Source organism: Artibeus jamaicensis, unplaced genomic scaffold (genome assembly GCF_021234435.1).
Source record: "Artibeus jamaicensis isolate MK-2021 breed Jamaican fruit bat unplaced genomic scaffold, CSHL_Jam_final contig_135, whole genome shotgun sequence".
Lineage (NCBI taxonomy): Eukaryota > Metazoa > Chordata > Mammalia > Chiroptera > Phyllostomidae > Artibeus > Artibeus jamaicensis.
The window spans coordinates 802,293-824,584 of NW_026521267.1; the positions used below are offsets into that span (position 1 = coordinate 802,293).

The window sequence follows — 22,292 nt, forward strand, 5'->3', positions numbered from 1 at the left end:
CACTGAGTGGATCCCAAATTCCTAAATCTCAGAAACTGGAATAGATGTAAGTGCTCATTTTTTTTAAGCCACAAAATCAGGGGTGCTGTGTTTCTCAGCAATGAATAATGAACACAACCTTCAAGAGAGAGCAGACTGAGTGTGGATGCTGGAGAGTCCCTCGCCAGCCACAGAGAGCCTGCAGGTTGGGCTGCCCAAAAGCAATTCTCAAGGAGCAACTCTCCAGATGGATAGCCTTTTCACAGCTCATGCAAACATTTACAACTGTAATTGCAGTCAGGAAACAGATGGCTTACTTACACCAATTAGGTCATTTGAGGAGGGTTACAAAGGCAGTGTCATCTCCCAAAGCTGGAGGTATTTTCCCAAGAGGACTGACTAGGATCAAAGGCCAGGCTTCCACCTGCAAGGAGTTGACCCATCACATAAACAGGTGTTAGCTTGATATTGCCATTAGAAAGGAGGTGATCAGAAGGTTATAAACTCCTGGGGGGTCATAAATCAGTCAAGAAGGATTGCAGTTTGGAGTAACACCCAATGAGCTAAAAACAAAATTGGAAGAACCCAGGGTCTAGGCTGCTTCCCTTCCAACAAACTGTAACTTTATGTGGCAAGGGCAAGCTATCTGTACTTGGAGTCAGACAGGAGAGGAGTAAAAGTGGTACCTCTCCAGGGCTTTGCAGGCCAATGGCACAGGCCCTCAGGGAATACAGATACCCTGATGGTCTTCAGGGTGAGGCTGGAAGCAGGTGCCAGCTTTCCTCAGGCAGGATCAGTGGGTGCCTCTGGGAAGCTGAGCTTACAGACTTCCAATTTCCCCAGCTTCCTTCCTAACAAGTATGTGCCTCCTAAGGTGAAAAGGTGATTCTCTTGGGAAGGCAGGTGATCAGAATTCTCTCCATGCCAAGTATCTACAGCCTCCTCACTGAAAAGTCATGGTTCTTACCCTGGTTTGCTTGGACTATCCTGACCTATCCCAGCAAATCCCACATCCTGGGAAACCAGGACAGCTAGCCAGTTTGGTCTCACTCTTACCTGCACATGGGAATTACCTGAGTGCTTCAAAGACATGGAAGCCCAGGTTGTAGTCTAGATATTATGACTTACCTGGCCTGGAGTGTAGCCAGGGTTTCAAACATTTTCCAAGTTCCCCAGGGTTTTGAATGTGATCCATGTTTGAGAACTCCTTCTGTAAACCTAGTTGATGTAGAGCAGTTAACCCTGAGACCCAGCCTCCCAGTGTATTTACTAAACATTCACAGCAAGAGGTTATAGACAAATCTAGATCTCCAATTAGGATAAACAAGTAACATCTGCTCATTCCATCCAAGAAGGACCTGTGATGTTCTTTGGCCCTGCCAGATAGATGATGCTGGGATGGCTCTGTTTCTTAGTACCTCCTCTTCTTTCTTCCCTATGTAGTGGGTGGAGCAGCTGGTAACACAGGTGTCTTAGAGGGGACACAGATAACCGTGTTTTTGGTGACCACAAATAATTAATTAAGCAAAATATACAGACTTTATAGCAGATAAAGAGCATTAAGCAATAGTATATTCCACGGAATATGGCAGTGGACCAACTCTGAACAGAGATTGGCCCTCAGCAGCTGGAGGGATTTAATTCTTATAGGATGGATATTTCCTAGCTGGTTTTAGTGGGCTTTTATTGCACATGTACAAGTAGCTATATTACTTTTAAGATACTGCACATGTGGTCTTCCATGATTTTTCTTGCTTGCCCATTGGCGTGGAATGGACCCACAATATTAATTGATTATAATGCTACTACAATGAAGCAGGGATCATGCAGCATCTTCTGCACAGGTTCAGTCATGATTCATCATGACTTAGCAGAAAGTGGGGACAATTAGTCTTAGAACAGAGTCTCTGTGCTGTATCAATGTCCTTTGTCCTAGTCCTCCATACCTCTGTCTGGGGTTTCCTCCTTCCTGACAGTCTCCTACCTCAACTTTACCCTGAGAGACATGGTTCCCCAAAACCTTTTTTGGGTTGTTGAAGGGTAATGATTTTTTTTTAATCTTCTTCTGGCACAGAATAGGCAGTAGTCCCTGCCTATGGAGAACCATAGAACTTTCTCCCTATTCTACTTATATGTTGAAGAGGAACTCCTGAGAATGTCACAGATTCTGTATGTTGGTCAACTTGAACATCATCCTTAGGGATTGATGGGAAACCTCAGAGCATCGTAATTTTGGAGTGGAACTGCTTAAGTCTAGGAGATACAAATTTAACAGTAAATTAAACCAAAAAAAAGTCCTAAAAGTAATAAGAGCAGCAGTGATATTAAGGGACCTAGGAGAAGTAGTAGCCATATGAAGCTAGGGAACCAGGAGGTCAGGATACCTCTAATTCCTTGGCACTATTTCTTGTATTAATGTAGCCACTCTGCCTGTTATAATTTTTTCTTATATTAGTTTCAACCATTTCAGAGTTATTTACATAGGTGCAGCAGGTGTGATTGACCGTAGCACATATCTCACCCTTTTTTTTTTTTTTTTTTGCTAGAAGATAGTCAAGGGCAAAGCAGTTGTCCATGACCACATTTGCCAGCGAGTCTACTGATGTTGATAGTGCAGCTAGGGCATCAGTGGTAACTTTGGAGACTTCTATGACCTTAGTAAGTTCCCACAGGGTGGTCTCATGGTAGACAAAGCCTCCCCAGGAGGCTGCAGAGGCTAGTGGCAGCAGCTCTGGCTACTACTGGACCAAAAGCTCACTTTTTTTCTGCTGAGAGACTGCCTTCGAGGACCCTGGGTTATGTTTATAACAGTAAGGTTTTGAGGTGTCAAGGTCCCTAAGCTATACACACCCACATGTTTAGAGTTGCTGAGATGTGTATAAGCAATAGCTTCTTGAAGTTCTGAATGATGAGTTAGCCAGTTATTGGGAGCTCCACATAGCTAAACAAGGCCCAGGGCAGCAGCAATGACTGTGCCATTCGTGGAGTTATATTTGTTAAGGAGGGAGTATGGTGAGGGGGAAAGGCAATCCTTAAGGGGGCCTATTTTCCCAATCTTCCCCTCCCACAGGAGGTGGTAGAAATTTTGTTAATATCCCTCAAATAGGCCAGGCTAATTTCCAACCAACACATTTCACAGTATTGTTGATATCTGCGTTATTAATTTTGACAAAGCGGCAATAGGTACTGTTAGGAATGCAGTTAAAATCATAATTTGCATAGCATATTATATGTGACTAATTCAAAGGTTTGAAAATTTCTGCTTCAGAAAGATTCTGTAGAAAGCTGGAACTTGAAAGAGAAGCCAGGACTTCAAGTGGGTTAATGGCCCCACTATAAGTTATAACATGAGATATAACGTGTTATAATTATAATTATAATTATAACATGAAGTGTATCCTATAGTGCTGTTGCACTTAAGAGAATAGTGGAATAGAGGGAAGATGGCAGTGAGGTAGGAGGGGGCAGATTCCACTTCCCCCTACACAAGGGAGAAAAACCTAGCCAATCTATAGAGGAACAGAGCAAACAGACAACAGTACCCCTAGCAAATATGAAGATAGGAGACCAAAATTTATAGTGGACACAAACACACACACACAAAAAAAACAGATGGTAAAGAGAGTGCTTCAGGACAATAAAGTTCCTGGAACCAGGGTGGCTGCAGCCCCAGGCCCTGTGCCCACCAGGTCTGCCACAGGGTTCTTGGGAGAGAGCCAGGACAATGACTCCCTCCCCTGCCAAACAAGGTTTGAGCAGCACCTGGAGAGACCTGGTTGATTGAAGTCACAGAGAGGGGAATAAGGACTAAGTGGCAAACACACAGGGGCTGTGAGCACCCACAGTCTGTGGACACCAGCTGGGGAGAGTGGAGAGTTGGGCTGTGACAGGCCCTGAAATGGATAGTCCCCGGTCTGGTTAGAGAATTGGGCTGTGTGAGAGGCCAGGCCTCTGTATGGAGAGGCAGGCTTGAGTAGAAACAATTTCTCAAAGAGAAAAAGTGAAAAACAAGATATAATTTAGGGAATTCTTCTGCAGCAGCCACTCCGGCCTCTGCCCCACCCAGCCAGGAAGTGTTTCAAGGTGGAGTGGAAGGCCCTGCACACCCCCATAACCCTGGGAAGAGAGTGCACCTGTTCCTGAGGGACAGGAGGCAGCCAGGCCAAGCTTGCATGCCTGCAACACAGGGACAGTGCTCTCTAAAGAAGGCCTGGATCCCAAACCCAAAACCTCAGGAAGAGGGACCCAGCTAGCCCAGGTGAGAATGGCTGAGACTAACTGAATGTAGATCAGGAAGAGAGAAAAGCAAAATCAATCACCACTCAGCCTGCTGCAGCCAACAAGACCAGCAAAACCGGTTTCAAGAGTTTGAAGCCAGCAAAAAGTCTTTTCTTTTTTTAAGTAATTCTTTATTTTTTATATTTATTTTTTTGTATTTCAACTCCTTTTTCCTTCTTTCTTGTTTTATTCCTTCTACCTTTCTTTCCAAACTTATCTCTTCTTTCTTCCTTCCTTCTTCTTCTTCTTCTTTTTTTAATTTCCACAAGTAAGACAAAAAAAAAACCCTGGAACTGTGAAAAAACCAGAGGTGGACCCAAAGAGGGGTCATCCCAACAGCTGAGACACTGAAACAAATTTCACTTTGCTACTACAGGGAACCTGCAAGCAATTGCGTATTTGTATTATTATTATTATTATTTTTTCTTTAAAATATATTTTATTGATTGTGCCATTACAGTTGTCCCATTTCCCCCTTCATTCCCCTCCACTCTGCACACCCCCTCCCTTACCATTCCCCGCCTTTCATTTATGTCCATGTGTCACAAGTTCTTTAGATTCTATATTTCCCAAACTATTCTTGCCCTCCCCCCTATTTTCTACCTACTATCTATACTACTTATTCTCTGTACCTTCTCCCCCCTTCTCCTCCTCCCACTCCCCTTTTGCTAACCCTCCATGTCATCTCCATTTCTATGGTTCTGTTCCTGATCTAGCTGTCCTCTTAGTTTACTTTTGTTCTAGGTGTGGTTCTTAGTAACTGAGTTTGCTGTCCTTTCCCTGTTCATCTTTTTTATCTTCTTTTTCTTAGATAAGTCCCTGTAACTTTTCATATAATAAGGGCTTGGTGATGATGAACTCCTTGAATTTGACCTTATCTGAGAAGCAATTTATCTGCCCTTCTATTCTAAATGAAAGCTTGGATGGATAGAGCAATCTTGGATGTAGGTCTTTGGATTTCATGACTTGGAATACCTCTTTCCAGCCCCTTCTTGCCTGTAAGGTCTCTTTTGAGAAATCCACTGACAGTCTGATGGGGACTCCTTTGTAGGTGACTGTCCCCTTTGCTCTTGCTGTTTCTAGGATTCTCTCCTTCATTTTAATCTTGGCTAATGCAATTATGATGTGCCATGGTGTGTTCCTCCTTGGGTCCACCTTCTTTAGGACTCTCTGAGCTCCCTGTACTTCCTGGAAATCTATTTTCTTTGCCACATTGGGGAAGTTCTCCTTTATTATTTGTTCAAATGAGTTTTCCACTTGTTGCTCTTCCTCTTACCCTTCTAGTACTCCTATACTTTGGATGTTGGAACGTTTAAAGATGTCCTGGAGGTTCCTAAGCCTCTCCTCATTTTTTTGAATTCTCGTTTCTTCATTCTTTTTTGTTTGGGTGCTTATTTCTTTTTTCTGGTCCACACCCTTGATTCGAGTCCCAGTTTCCTTTCCGTCAGTATTGGTTTCCTGTGTATTTCCCTTCATTTTAACTCATTTAGCCTTCATTTGTTCATCTAATCTGTGACTAAAATCAACCAGTTCTGTGAGCATCCTGATCATCAGTGTTTTGAACTGTGCATCTGATAGGTTGGAATATCTCTTGGTTATTTAGAAGTATTGGCTCTGGGGCTTTGAGCTGTTCTTCCCAAGCCATAATGTTTTGGTCCGTTCATGCCTGTTACATATGAGGGTCAGAGCCTTAGATGTTCACCAGGGCAGGGTGACCCAGGTGGCTGGGTTGTGATGCTGTATGTGGGGATGGGGTCAGAGATGGGAAATGGCATTTGTTCTGCTCTCTCTTGGATTTTGGTCCCCTCTGCTGCTTCCCACAAGCAAACCGAGCCCCCCTGGTGCCAGTTCCCAGGTGTGTAGGCCTGTGCACCCTCCAGGACCCTGTGGGTCTCTCCAATGAATCTCTGTGAGCCTGGGAGATTCTCCTGACACCTCAACCCCAAAAGTTTTTCAAATTGGTGCTTTCAGGCTTTAATTCCCGTTGCTGGGGCCCTTGCCTGCATGGTCTGTCTCGCCGCTTGCTCCTTTGCCTGGTTTATCTGCGTGTGGATATATGACCATGGTCAGCCAGCTGACTTGCCCCCCCCACTAGGTCTGCCCCTTGCCACCCCACACCTGGGACCTGCCAACAGCTGCCTGCGCACCTGCACCTGGGTTGGTCCAGCCACTTTTTCCTCTGCGACTCCACTCCACCAGCCACAGACTCCACCCCTCTTATTGTTCTGGCTGAATGGTTTGTTGTTGTTGGACTTCCATACAGTTCAATTTTCTGTGTTTTGGTTGCATTGTTATTACTAAAACTTTGTTGTCTTTAAACTTGGCTGTGCAAGGAGGCACAATGTTTTCACCTATGCCTCCATCTTGGCCAGAAGTAGAAGCGATTTTTTATTATTCTTACACCTTTCATTTTAATAGTATTTTTGTATTCCTCTTCTTTTTATTTAGTCTTTGTTGCTTGGGTTGTTAAATTGTATAATTTGACAGGTTTCCCCTGTTCTCTTTCATAGTGTATTGCTAACTTACTGTCCTTCACTTGTGTTCCATTAGCACAATATTCAAGGTCCTATACTTCCTATTCTTATTATCCAGCTCTCATAGATTCTGTCATATGACTGTTGCTCCAATTTTATTGTAAATAATAGCTCTCCCATACAATTGTTGTTGTGTGGTTATATGGAATACAACCACACAACACCTCTCCCAAATTTAGCCCACTTCATGGTTTCCTGAATTTTATTACTGTTGTGGTTAACCCTATTCTCTCACACACTATACCTATTTACTATCTGTTACTTTCACCTTACCTCAGACTCTGACCTCCCACAACCTCACTGCTTTCTAGATCCAACTCACAAATCCTTCTCTCCCCAACAAGAGTCTTAGCTTCCTTCCACCCTTTCTAAAAAGTGGCTAGTTGGGTAGAACATCACAGTTAACACTATACATAGCCAACGGATCTCCTATCTCTTCTCTACCAGCTGCTACTATAAATATCATAGAATACACACTTTCTATCTTAAATCATTTTGCCCTCCCCCTCCAACTGATCATAAAAAATAGTAAGTAGAAGCTGTGAAGACCAGGATACATGCTGGAAGAGGAAACCCAACAACAAAAGAAGTACCAACAGATAATAAAAGAAGACAATGAAGGAGGGAGTAGAAGCCATACTAACTTCAATCCCGACCTATCTAGAAACAACTAAATTGTGGAGAAATTACCCAGAACAAACAACTCAACAAGAGAAATAGAGATTCCTCAAAGACTTGTATACACGGAAGAACCAGCTTCAAAACAACCTGCTCTCAACAACACTACAAAATACAACAGGTGGTGGACAGAGTGACCCTCAGTTAACCACCTGGTGGGAAGGACACACCAAAGAAATAACCAGCAATAATAAAAACCCCAAAACAAATACAGAGCCAACTTAAATGAGAGCCCAAGACAAATGAGCTTGGGAAATCAAGGAGATGGCACCACTGAATTTCACAGGTATTCTATCACAAAAATTCACACCATAAACCCAGAGATTCAAAACAAATCAGTTTAAGAAGCAGAGGCTAACAAGACAAATCTTGCAAATAATGGGAAGACAAAGAAACAATCCCCAAATGAGAGGAAAGTAGGACGCCTCAAAAAGAATGTCAAATGAAACAGAGGCAACTCAACTATCAGATATTGACTTCAAAGCAATGGTTGTAAGGGAGCTCAATGAGCTCACAAAGAAATGACAGGGGAACTACAATGAACTTACTGCAATCTCCAGCAACATGAGGCAAGAAATAGAAACTATCAACAAGGGCCAAGAGGAAATGAAGAATACAATTTCTGAAGTGAAGAACACAGTAGAAGGAATCAAAAGCAGGCTTGATGAGGCAGATGATAGAATCAGCAAGCTGAAGGACAAGGTAGAAAAAAACACCCAGAAAGAGAAAGAAAATAAATAGCTCAGAAAGAAAGGAGAGGGATTAAGAGAAATGCAGGACAATATGAAATGTAATAATATCCAAATAATACGGATACCTGAAGGAGAAGAAGAGCAAGGGATAGAAAACCTGTTTGAAAAGGTAATGATGAAAAACTTCACTAATTTGATGAGAGGAAAAAGTCACACAAATTCAGGAAACAGAGAGTTCCAATAAAGAGGAACCCAAAGAGGCAAACTTCAAAACACATAATAATCAAAATGGCAAAATTCCAAGACAAAGAGAGAATCTTAAAGGGGGCAAGGGAGAAACAGGAAGTAACATACAAGGGAACCCCATTAAGGTTAGCAACTGACTTCTCAATGGAAAAACAACAGACAGAAGGGAATGGCAAAAAATATTTCAAGTAATGAGAACCAGTGGCCTGCAAGTAAGGTTACATTACTCAGCAAGGCTCTCAATCAAGACTGAAGGCCAAATAAGGAGCTTCTCAGACAAAAGAAGTCTAAAAGAGTATGCCTACTCCAAACAGGTTTTATAGGAGATGATAAAAGGACTGCTTTAAGGAAAGAAAGAAAAAGAGAGAAACAGAGGACCACAGGTATGAAAATGACAATGAATAAGTCCCTATCCATAATACCCTGAAATGTAAGTGGATTAAATGCTCCAATAAAAAAATATACAATAGCTGAATGGATAAGAAAGCATGATCCACACTTATGCTGCCTACAAGAGATTCACCTCACGACAAAAAACCTACACTGACTGAAAGTGAAGGGCTGGAAACAAATTTTCCAAGCAAAAAGAAAAACACCACAAAACAAAAACAGGAAAATAAAGCCGGGTAGCAATATTCATATCAGACGAAATAGACTCCAAAAAAGGCCCATAAAGAGAGACCCAGAAGGTCACTTCATAATACTCAAGTGAAGAATCCACCAAGAGACATAAACAGTGTAAATATATATGTGCCCAACATAGGAGCACCCAAATATATCAAGAAAATCTTAGAGGACTTCAAGAAAGATATTGACAACAACACAATTATGGGAGGGGATTTTAATACCCCAATGTCAAAAAAAGAACAGATCTTCCAAACAAAATATCAACAAAGATATTGTGGCATTGAACAATGCCCTAGATGAAATGGACTTAACTGACATATATAGAGCCCTTCATCTGAAAGAAGCTAAATACACATTCTTTTCAAGTGCACATGGAACATTTTCAAAGATAGACCACATGACAGAACAGAAAACAAGCCTCAACAAACTTAAGAAAATTGAAATCATATCAAGCATTTTCTCTGACCACAAGGGACTAGAACTAGAAACCAACCCCATAAAAAAAAACAAAACCAAAACACTCAAACTCATGGAGATTGAATAGCATACTATTAATCAATGAATGGATCAAGAATGAAATTAGGGAAGAAATAAAAAAGTTTTTGGAAACAAATAAAAATGAACTCACAAAAACCCAAAACTTATGGTACACCGTGAAAGCAGTCCTGAGAGAGAAGTCAATAGTGATACTGGTCTACCAAAAAGAGATAGAAACAATTCAAACAAACGACCTAACCCTATGCCTACAAGAACTGGAGGAACAACAACAAAGACAGCCCAGAGCAAGTAGAAGGAAGAAAATAACCAAGATCAGAGCAGAATTAAATGACGTAGAAACTAAAAGCACAGTTCTAAGAATCAATGAACCCAGGAGCTGCTTTTTTGAAAAGATAAACAAAATCTATAAGACTTTAAGCAGGCTCATCAAGAAAAAGAGAGATGACCCAAATAAACACAATTGGAAATGAAAGAGGAGAGATTGCAACTGATATCACAGAAGTACAAAGAACTGTAAGAAATTACTACAAAGAAGTGTATGCCAAGAAATTTGAAAACCTAGATGAAATGGACCAATTTCTAGAAAAATATAATCCTCCAAAACCCAATGCAGAAGAAGCAGAAATCCTGAACAGACCAATAAGCACAGATGAAATTGAAGCAGTAATCAAAAAATTCCAGACACAAAAAAGCCCTGGACCAGATGATTTCACAAAATAATTCAACATAGCATTTAAGAAAGAGCTACCCCCTATTCTTCACAGGCTATTCCAAAATATCCAAAATGATGGCAGACTCCCAAACTCTTTTTATGAAGCCAACATCATCCTATCCAAAACCAGATAAAGACACAACAAAGAAAGTAAACTTCAGGCCAACATCACTGATGAACATAGATGGTAAAATCCTCAACAAAATATTGGCAAACCACATCCAACAATACATTAAATATTTCATACACCATGACCAGGTAGGATTCATCCCAAGGATGCAAGGATGGTAGAATATTCACAAATCAATAAATGTAATACATCACATAAACAAAAGCAAAGAAAAAAATCACATGATCATATCAATAGATGCAGAAAAACATTTGATAAGGTACAGCACCCATTTATGATACAAACACTCAGCAAAGTGGGAATAGGAGGAGCATTCCTTGACATAATAAAAGCCATATACAAGAGACCTATAGCCAACATATTCAATGGGCAAAAACTTAAAGCTTTCTCACTAAGATCAGGAACTAGACAAGGATGTCCACCCTCACCACCCTTATTCAACACAGTATTGGAAGTCTTAGCCACAGCAATCAGAGAAGAAAAGGAAATAAAAGGCATCCAGATTGGAAAGGAGGAAGCAAAACTATCATTGTTTGCAGATGACTAGATAGTGTACATAGAAAATCCTATAGACTGCATGACAAAACTATTTATACTAGTAATTGAATTTGGCAAAACAGTAAGATAGAAAGTCAATATTCAGAATTCAAAGGTATTTTTTTAGTTTGTTCATTTTTTTTTTAATTTTTTTATTGATTATGCTGTTACAGTTTTTCTATTCCCCCTTTCATTCCCCTCCACCCTAACCTCCCATCCCCACCATTAACCCCCCTTTAGTTTATGACCATGTGTCTCAAGTCCTTTAGATTCTATATTTCCCATGCTATTCTTGCCCCCCCTTCTATTTTCTATCTACTGTCTATGCTACTTATTTTCTGTACCTTCTCCCCCCTTCTCCTCCTCCCACTCCCCTGTTGCTAACCCTCCTTGAGATCTTCATTTCTATGTTTCCACTCCTGGTCTAGCTGTCCTTTTAGTTTGCTTTCGTTTTAGGTGTGGTTGTTAATAACTGTGAGTTTGTTGTCCTTTCACTGTTCATGTTTCTTTAACTTCTTTTTCTTAGATAAGTCCCTTTAACATTTCATATAATAAGGGCTTGGTGATGATGAACTCCTTGAATTTGATCTTATCTGAGAAGCACTTTATCTGTCCTTCCATTCTAAATGAAACTTTTGCTGGATAGAGCAATCTTGGTTGTGGGTGCTTGGATTTCATGACTTGGAATACCTCTTTCCAGCCCCTTCTTGCCTGTAAGGTCTCTTTTGAGAAATCCACTGACAGTCTGATGGGGACTCCTTTGTAGGTGACTGCCCCCTTATCTCTTGCTGCTTCTAGGATTCTCTCCTTCATTTTAATTTTGGCTAATGTAATTATGATGTGCCTTGGTGTGTTCCTTCTTGGGTCCAACTTCTTTGGGACTCTCTGAGCTTCCTGGATTTCCTGGAAGTCTATTTCCTTTGCCAGATTGGGGAAATTCTCCTTTATTATTTGTTCAAATAAGTTTTCCACTGGTGGCTGTGCCTTTTCCCCTTCTGGTACCCCTATAATTCGGATGTTGGAGCGTTTAAAGATGTCCTGGAGGTTCCTAATACTCTCCTCATTTCTTTGAATTCTTGCTTCTTGACTCTATTCTATTTGGCCATTATTTGCTTTCTTCTGGTCCACTCCATTAATTTGAGTCCCAGTTTCCTTTTCATTGCTATTGGTGCCCTGTGCAGTTCCATTCATTTCAATTAGTTTTGCCTTCACATATTTGTCTAATTTGTGGCTATAATCAACCAGTTCTGTTAGGATCCTGATCACCAGTGTTTTAAACTGTGCGTCTAAGAGTTTTGCTATTTCTTCATTGCTTAGATCTATAGGCTCTGGGGCTTTGAGATCTTCCTGCACCATTTTTGGTCTGTTCGTGCCCTTTAAGTGTGAGAAGCGGCGCCTTGGACTCCCAGGTCCCTGGGTTGTGACGCTGTATGTGGGGGCATGGTCAGAGCGGGGAAATGGTGACCCCCTCTGCTGTTTCTCACAGCTGGGTGAGGAGTAGCACCTTAGGTGGTTCCCCTGGGCCGGGCCACTCAGAGTCGCTGGGTTATGACGCTGTATGTGGAGGTGGGGTCAGAGCAGGGAAATGGCGGCGCCCTCCACTGCCGCTTGCCGCGGGACCCGCTGGGCCCTGGTCCAACCTCCCACTCCCTCGCCTGTCCACCCACGCACAAATGTACGACCACAGTCAACACGCAGCACCGCTCCTCCTCTGTCTCCCCCGCAGTCGCTCGCCTGGTCGCTTGCTCGGTTGCTCACCAGGTCCACCCTGCACCTGGATTCTGCGCGCCTGAGGCCGTCTGACCAAGTTTTCCTGTGCAACCCCGCTCCACCAGCTGCTGGTTTCACCCCTTACTGGTCAGGCTGAAGAATTTGTTGTTAACGGACTTCCAAAAAGTTCAATTTTCCGTGTTCTTGCTGTGTTTTCTGTTGCTAATATTTAGTTGTCTCTAAACTTGGTTGTGTGAGAAGGCACGGCACATTCACCTATGCCTCCATCTTGGCGGAAGTCTCCTCAAAGGCATTTTTGTGCACCAACAATTAATTATCAAAAGCAGAAATCAGGGGTGAAGAAATCTCATTTGATATAGCAACAATTAAAATAAAGTACCTAGGAGTAAACCTAAGCAAAGAGGTAAAAGACCTGTACTCAGAAACCTAGACAACACTGAAAACAGAAATTAAGGAAGACACAAACAAATGGCAGCATGTATCATGTTCACGATTGGAAGAATTAACATCATCAAAATGTCCATACTGGCCAAAATGAAACAACAGTGCAAAACCTCAGAAAGAAAATTAAACAATGAGGACATAGTCAACCTATTTGATGGAGAATTTGAAGCCCTGATCATCAAAATGCTCACAGAACTGATTGAGCATGGCTGAACAATGAAAGAACAAATGAAAGATACCCAAAACGAAATAAAGCAATGTATTCAGGGAACAAACAGTGACAGGAAGGAAACCAGGACTAAAAGCAATTATTTGAAACAAAAGGAAATAATAAACATCCAGTGAGAACAGAATGAAGAAAGAATAATTTAAAAAAGCAAAGGGTCTTACAAACCTCTGGGACGACTTGAAGCATCCCAATATCTGAATTATAGGGGTGCCAGAGGGGAAGAACAACTTCAAGAAATTGAAAACTTATTTGAACAAATAATGAAGGAAAACTTCCTCAATATGGCAAAGGAAACTGACTTTAAGGGAGTCCAGGAAGCCCAGAAAGTCCCAAGGAAGTCGGACCCAAAGAGGAACACACCAAGGCACACCATCATTAAGTTACCCAAGATTAAAGACAAAGAGACTATCTTAAAAGCAGCAACAGAAAAAGTAAGAGTTACCTACAAAGGAGTGCCCATAAGTCTATCAGTTGATTTCTTAAAAGAAATTTTACAAGCACAAAGGGGCTGGAAAGAACTATTCAAAATAATGAAAGACAAGGACCTACATCCAGGATTACTCTATCTAACAAAGCTATCATTTAGAATGGAAAGACAAATAAAGTGCTTCCCATATAAGGTCAAGTTAAAGGGACATCATCACCAAGCCATTGTTACATGAAACATTAAAGGGACATATCTAAGAAAAGGAAGATAAAAAATATGAACAGTAAAATGACAACAAACTCACAACTATCAACACATGAACATAAAAATAAAAAAATAAATGAAAACAACAAAAACAAAAACTGAACAAACTAGAACAGGAACAGAATCAGAGAAATTGACACCACATGAAGGGTTTTCAATGGGGAGTGGTAGGGGAAGAAATGGGGGAGGGAAAGTATACAGGGAAGAAGAAGCATAATTGGTAAGCATTAAATAGACAGGGAGAGGTAAAAAATGGTATATAAAACAGAGAACTCAAGGAACTTATATGTACAACCCATGGGCATGAACCCAGGTGGGAATGCTGGAGAGTTGGGGGTTGCAGGATGGAGGGGAGATAAAAGAGAAAAAATTGGGAAAACTGTAACAGATTAATCAATAAAATATAATTTAAAAAAGAAAAAAAGGTGAAGGGGAATATAGTTAATAATATGGTGGTAAACTTTCACAGTGACAGATGACTACTAGATTTAGTGTGGTGATCACATTGTAAGGTATATCAATGTCAAACCACTATACTCTTTGCCTGAAACAGTATACTGTTACATACCAACTATAATTAAAAATTTTTAAATAATAATAAAATAAATATAAATATTATCAGTGCTGGATAAGTGCTGTTCTTGGGGGGAAAGTAAATAAAGGACAACTTGTATATCAAAACAACAACAACAAAAAGTCATGGCCTAGTGGTATTGTTAGATTATTACCCTGTAAAAATAAAGAAAAAATAAGAAAAAGTCCATACTACCCAAACCAATTTATAGATTCATTGCAATCCCTACTTAATTACCAGTGACATGTTTCACAAATATAGAACAAGCATTTCAAAAATGTATATAGAACCATAAAGGATGCCAAATAGCTGTAGCAATTTTGAGAAAGAAGAACAAAGTATAAGGAATCACAATACCTGATATCAAACTGTATTACCAGGCCACTCTAATCAAAACAGCCTGTTAGTGACATAAGAACAAACACATGCACCAATGGAACAGAATAGAGAGCCCAGAAATGAACCCAAGTCTCTATGGTCAATTAATATTTGACAAAGGGTACAGAAGCATAAAATGAATTAAAAATAGCCTCTTCAACAAATGGTGTTGGGAGATCTCGATAGCTACATGCAAAAAAAACTATAACTGATCATCAACTTACACCATGCAGAAAAATAAATCCAAGGTGGATAAAAGACTTAAATATAAGTTATGACACCATAAAAGTTCTAGAGAACATAGGCAGGAATATATGAAATGTTCCATGCAGCAATATTTTCACTGATATGTCCCCGACAGCAAGGGACATAAAGGAAAGAATAAACAAAGGGGACTTCATCAAAATATAAAGCTTCTGCTTGGCTAAGGGAAACAGTGTTAAAATGAAAAGAGAACCAACTGTATGAGAAAACATATTTGCTAATGATATCTCAGAATAAGTCTTCATCTCCAAAATATATAAGAAACTCACAGAACTCCACTCCAGGAAGACAAAGTACCCAGTTAAAAAATGGGCAAAAGATCTGAACAGAGACTTCCCCAGAGAGGACATATAGAGGGCCCAGAGACACATGAAAAGATGCTCAGCATCACCAGCCATCAGAGAGATGCAAATTAAAACCACAATGAAATACCAGTTGCCACCAGTGAGAATGGCTATCATAAATAAAGCAGCAAACAAGTGTTGGAGAAGTTGTAGAGAAAAGGGAACCCTAGTGCACTGTTGGTGAGATTGCAGACTGGTGCAACAACTATGGAAAACAGTATGGAATGTCCTTAGGAAACTAAAAATAGAACTGTCTTTTGAACTGGCAATTCCACTGCTGGGATTATATCCTAAGAACTCTAAAACACCAATCCAAAACAATCTATGCACTCCAATGTTCATCCAGCACAATTTACAATAGCCAAGTGCTGGAAGCAACCCCATATGCCCATCAGTAAATGAATGGATAAAAAAATGATGGTAGACTTACAGAATGGAATTCTATGCAGCAGAAAAAAAAAGAAGGAGCTCCTACCCTTTGTGACAGCATGGATGGAACTGGAGAGCATTATGCTAAATGAAATAAGCCAGATGGTGAAAGAAAAATATTATATGATCTCACCTTTAAGAAGAATCTAATCAACAAAACAAACAAGGAAAACATAATCAGGGACACTGAAATTAAGAACACTCTGACAGTAACCAGCAGGGAGGTGGGAGCAGATAATGGGGGTGTGGGGAAATGGAGAAGGTTTTCCAGGAACAACTATAAAGGACACATGGACAAAACTAAGAGGAGGGCTGGCATCAGGAGTCAGGGCAGGGGAGTACTGTGGGAGAGGCAGACAACTGTACTTGAACAACAATAAAAAATTTTTTCATCCCATTTACCTATATAGGGTGTAGGTGAGTAGAGAATGGTTAATAGAAACAACAAAGAGATTTTCAATTTGAACACACATAGATGTGATTCATCCAGAAGTAAATAAGCACCCTTACAGAAGACCAGTACTGATAAAAAAAATTCCAAAAAGGGCAAGTATTCAATATAATTGTAATTTTACTACATCATCATTAATCATTACTTATCTTTTAAGGTTTATTACTTTTGAACAGTTCCTCTAGAGGCTTGCTGTTATAGTCTGGGCTGTGGGTTTCTAGCTAGTTTTGGGTCAGATCAGGATCAGTAGAAGCTGGCTTTACCCTGGAAATATGAACCCAACCATTGATCCATAGGGGTACTCAGATCTCCCTGATAGGGTCCTTTCCATTTAGGGTTGAGTTGGTATGCTGGTGATACCTCTTTCCAAGTTTTAAGGAGTATCCAGTCCCCTAGAGATATAGTAGCTTGAAAGTCCCCTTTCTGGTCTTGGAAAATTTTGTTTTTATATTCCTGTAAAGCTTTTTGTACCTGCCTTAAGTTTATTACTTACTTAAACTCTTGATGGGTCTCTGTATTAAATAGTAGATCCAGAGTTTTAAAAAGTTGGCCATACAGCATTTTGAATGGGCTGAAGCTAGTATTGGCCTCAGGGGAGCCACTAATTCTTCTAAGAGGTATAGGTAGCAACTTAGCCTAGTTCTCATAGGTCTCCTGACAAAGTTTTGCTAATGTTCCTTTAAAGTTTGATTTTCCCGTTCACCCTTCCACATAGAGCTGGGGTCTCCAATAAGAGTGAAGATAATATTTTATGCCTAGAGCTTCACAAATTTCTTGAGTGATCTTAGAAGTGAAGGACGGCTTGTTATGTGGGGATTGTGGGAGACTGAATCAGGGTTTATTTTCTTTAGAAGATCATTCTTTAGGAGAAAACAAAGGAAAGGATATTGCTAATTACATCAAAAAAGAAGGGTACTTGCAAATGTAAAGGGAAAGTGGTTGAACTGGTTACACTTGTCCTTGAGAGGTTTAGCATAGATTTTAGGAAGTTACTTTAAAGATAGTCAGTAAACAGTTTTCTGTGTTGATTCAGGGTGAGGGAGTTTTAGCAAAAAGCAAGTCTCAAAGTGGTGGTCTAGGTACAATGCAGGCCTGATTCGCCATCGGAGAACCTATCCATGGGTGTGGGTCCTGTGTACCAGACCTTGCTTTCCACTGGCCTTTCCAAGTGAGAGCTGGGCTACAATTTCCTATGCCATGGAGGATGGTCTCCTATAGTGGACTAAGTTCAAGTAGAGAATGGCCTTCAGCAACTATAGGGATTCTATTCTTACTGGGTGGATATTTCCTCAGTAGTTTTGGTAGCCTTATATTGCACCCGTCCAAGTAGTTAATATTACTTTTAAGCTACTGCACATATAATCTCCCACGATTTTTCTTGATTGCCCACTGCAGGGATGGTACCTCGCAATGCTAGTTTATTATAATGCTATTATAGTGAAGAAGGGGTATGCAGCATCTTCTGCGAAGATGCAGTCATGATTCATTATGATTCAGCACTTTCCAGGAATCAGGGGCAACTGGTCTTAGAACAGAGTCTCTGTCCAGTATTGATGTCCTTTTGCAAGTCCTGGGGTGCCTCAGGAGTTTTCTCATTCATGACTATCTCCTACTTCACAAGTGCTTGAGCCTGGCTGGCCCTGTTATAAAAATGCACAAGCACACAGTCTTTCCTTCAGCATAAAGGGTTCATAAACACATGGACCCAAGACAAGAGTTCTTGACCTTTTACACAACAAGAAAATCTGTCCCCAAACCCTGGATCTTTAGTCCAGAAGTTATGAGAATAGAAACATTTTTTGAGTCTACACTCTCTCAAAAAGAGGAACAAGCTGTTTCGTAGCACTGTGATCATTTTGTGAAACAAAGGAAGTATGACAGGGATCTCCCATGTTAGACCATGATATCCAGTCTGTATATAGCATGTAAATGGTAGTGCTCCTCATGGAGCCTCTATGATATGAATATGCTGAGCAACATGGCTAAAAGTAGCCTGCTTGTCAATGAGGCTTTATCTGTTTGCTGTTTCTGACATATTTTAACAGAAATTGTCTCTTACATAACACAATTCCTGGATCTTTGTTGAGCAGTCACCCTAGAACTGAACAAAAATGGATATCAAGTTTTCCTAAATTGGCCTATGAGAACAAAAAGCAAGAGTGATTCCCAAGCAGACAACTGGGATTTATGAGGATGAGAGTGCCTGCACTATGTGTATGCTCAAAACCAGGAGGAGGATGGGGGTTCTGTGAAGTTGAGCTAGAACTTAGATCAAGATTATCCAGGGCATTGCCTTCCTCATAAAGGCCCACAGAGAAACCAGGAGCATGTACCTGGGGACCAGTACAAATTGGGATCATTTGAACAGAACTGATCTTATAGAGACCACTTTCCTGGTCACTCATCAAATGTTCAGTAAGTTCCTGCCATTCCCCCAGTGCATGAGCCCAGGCTTTGGGCAGAACAGGTAGACAAGGGAGATGTGGACCTGTCTCTAGAGGTCACAGTTGAGCATGGAAGGCAAACATTAAAAGGCATTACTAAAATATGTGAACTCTAATAGGATAGTCCTCTGAGACAGAGGAACTCCTTGTAGGAGACTGAGTACAGAGGTAAGGAATGCAGAGTGGCATCCTGCCTTCCTCTCTGTATGTATTGCTCCTACAGCAGAGCCCAGGATAGATAGCAACAAGGAGGGGGCTAATGGCAGAGATAATAGCAAATTCCATTTTAATGGAGAATAGCTGCCTGGCTGAGGATGGGCAGTTACAGTGAATTACATTCTAGGATCTTGGAGTATGGGAGTACTACCAGGAAAATAAAACTCAGCCCATTAAGACTTAATTACTACTATCTTATGAGGCTTCTCATTTTGTATTCCCTTAACCCTGCTTCATTAAAAAGTATTGGTGGTTAGTTCCCAAGCTCACTTCCAAGCTAAAAACTTTGGGGAGGAAGAAGACATAAAAACTTGTCTTCAGGATCCAAAAATTAGGGAAAAGAGTGGGCAGCCATGAAGTAGACCAAAGTTCCTTCTCAATTCAACATAGAGCTCCAGACCTCATCAGATCAAGTCAGGCCCACAGAGGACAGAAATTTATTTTGTGAGTCCTCTCAGAGTTTTACCTTTTGTGGTCCATCTCAAAGACCTTGGTATTTTCAGTTTGACTAAAAAATATACTGACTCCCATACCTGCCTACACAATGCAGAAATGGGACTCCTACCACTGATGACACATGGAAATGGGATCTGGCCAAAATCTGGTTTCTGGAGATGGGCCAGGCAGTGAGTTATGATATTTTACCAGGGTAGTGGACTCTGCCTTTACCCTGACCATAAAGATCCACTGCTAAAGTGAGGTCACCCCCCTCAGCATCACGTGACCCTCCTGGGAGTTATACCCTCTGGCAGCTTTCACCTTCATTTGCCAAATGAGGCACCCTTTTACAAAGAGTCCCTCCATGACAGTCAGCTAAATCGCCCAACACTCCCCACACTTGTGCTGTTGTTTCTAGTCTTTACTCTTAGAGCAGGACAAGGAAGAAAGGGGTTAGGGTTGATACTTGTATCTATCACAAAACATCAGATCATGTACAGCACCCAAAGCCTCCATATCCTACTACCTCATGGCAATAAAAAACATAGTTTAAACCAACACCTTGTTATGTAATTGAGCAAACAGAAATCTAGATATTGGTATTACATCAAATCACTTTTGATGTATGAATTGTAACAAATCTAGCTGTATAAGGGAATGACATGATAACGAAAGTACAATTCCAAGGCCATCAGCTAAAGACTAGAGTCTCAAGTATCCTTCAGTCAATTTAATAATCTCATGCCACAGTATCTTCCCTGGGAAGTGAGAACCATGATATCCTTCTCCATATTCTTATTATGCTGTAAAGATTATGTAAAGTAAATGTGAACATGCTTAAGAAAATTTAATGTTATTCAAAAGAAAGGAAATGTCATATTGGGTAGAAAGCAGGGCACTAGAGATGTAATATCTATCCCCTTCCTGGCATACTGGTGTCCAAGAACTCAGGCCCCACATTTGTGGTGCTCACCTGGGCTACTGCTGACCATGGGTGTTTTCTTGAGTCCTTACCAGTTAGGGAGAACTGCTGTCATCAGCTTGGAGGAGACACAGTTTCCCTTGGCAAGTACTCTCTCCTTGGAATCAGTTAAGTTCCAGGTTGTAAGGGAGAGAGAGGTGAACCATACACTCACTTCGTTTGTTCTGACTTGCTCATCTTGATTTTCTTTTTCTTCTCCCTCCTTTATTTACAACTCTGCAGACCAATAAAGCCGTGGCCAAGGGGGATTTCCACCAGGCCAGCACCAGCTCTCGGCGGGCCCTGTTCCTGGCTGTGCTCTCCATCACAATTGGAACAGGCATCTACGTGGGCGTGGCTGTGGCCCTCATCGCCTACCTCTCCAAGAACAATCACCTATGAGTTTCCTTTGGGCACACAGGGGAAAATTTTGGCGCCAGTTGTGTGTATTGCAGAGCAAGCAGGGTTAGCAAGGGAGAAACACCTGTGTGATGATGTGTAGTATAAATTGCCAAAAACTCCATAACACTGAAATTTTCTACCCATGGATTTCTTTTGTTTTTACCCTTTAATTTTCACAGCACTGTCTACAACATGAAACAGATAGGCACTGCTAACCTTTCCAAGTGGAAGCTTCAGAGATCCTTACCCTTGATGCTGTCTTTGGATCGATTCTGGTAGATTAATGACAGTGCAGCTCTCTCTGTAGCCTGCCAGTGCCTGGAATGCCATTCATTGCATTAACAATATACAAATAGTAAAAATGTGTTTATTTTTTTATGGAATATAGTACAATAACCAGAAGGCAGGGGATGTGTCACTCTTCTATCTGTTGCCCTGCTTGACTCCTCTGGCATTCCCCCAGTCTATGCACCTTCCATACCAAAAGAAAACAGGGCTGAGCAAGAAGAGACAAAATTGTTGGCAGGAACACCACTGTCATTGGTTTTCAGTGGGTCCAGCACTGAGAATGCAAAGTCATACTAGTGTGGGACCTGCCCCCAGGCCCAGTCTTTAATTCTCTCCACTCCCCATCTAGGATCATCTGACATCCCTTGGAAGATGTCCAAACTCAGCAGTCACCACACAGCAATTTGCAGTCTCAGGCCTCATTGTTCTAGGGTTTGGAAGCAGGCCACAGTCTATCCCAATATTTCTCCCAGAAGGACCTCAAGGTTTGCTCCAGGAACTCAAGGCAAAGGAGCTATGGACACCATCTCATCATAAAGACACATGCTTTGGCACTCACCTTGGTGACAAGCAGTGGCACTAATGATCTAAGAAGGGGACGAACATTTTCTGTTGGCTAAATGAATAGTTTTCTTTTTTGTAATTTTTAAGTGCAACTATTGCTTCATGCTGCTTAAACTATCAAATGAATGCTGAGAAATAAGTAATCACATTTTAATACCATTTCATTGCTGTCTCATGAATGTTAAAAATTATCTTTTAGCTCTTTTGCTTAAGACTTTTCTCTCTGATTAATACTACTTATTGGGATTCACTTATGGTTTTTACTTGTTCAAATAACTACAAATCCATCTAGGACTCAGCTGCTGAAACAATAGTAGGGTCTCTAAGATGACAATTACATTATCTCTGACCACTTGAACACAGCTATGTATTATTGTCCTGATACTCCTAGTGGACTTTGAGACCATCTCTCTAGATAATGGTTTCACTCCAGCAATTACTGAATTCCTGCTTGTCTACATCCCAGCACCTGATTTCTTATTTGATTTTATAGGGTGTAGCCAGGTGATTCCACTGTGGTGCAGGAGTTAAGA

General features: G+C 40.9%; 1 protein-coding gene across 3 annotated transcripts in view; it reads left to right on the plus strand.

Annotated features, from left to right (window-relative positions):
- Positions 1-21,858, plus strand: part of SYNDIG1 (synapse differentiation inducing 1) — a 285,643-nt gene extending 263,785 nt beyond the window's left edge. For all 3 annotated transcript variants that reach the window (XM_053667201.1, XM_053667203.1, XM_053667210.1), the window contains one exon: positions 20,749-21,858. In XM_053667201.1, the coding sequence (XP_053523176.1) occupies positions 20,749-20,907 (159 nt within the window). In that variant the 3' untranslated portion in view covers positions 20,908-21,858. The remainder of the gene's footprint in view (positions 1-20,748) is intronic.
- Positions 21,859-22,292: the final 434 nt, after the last annotated feature.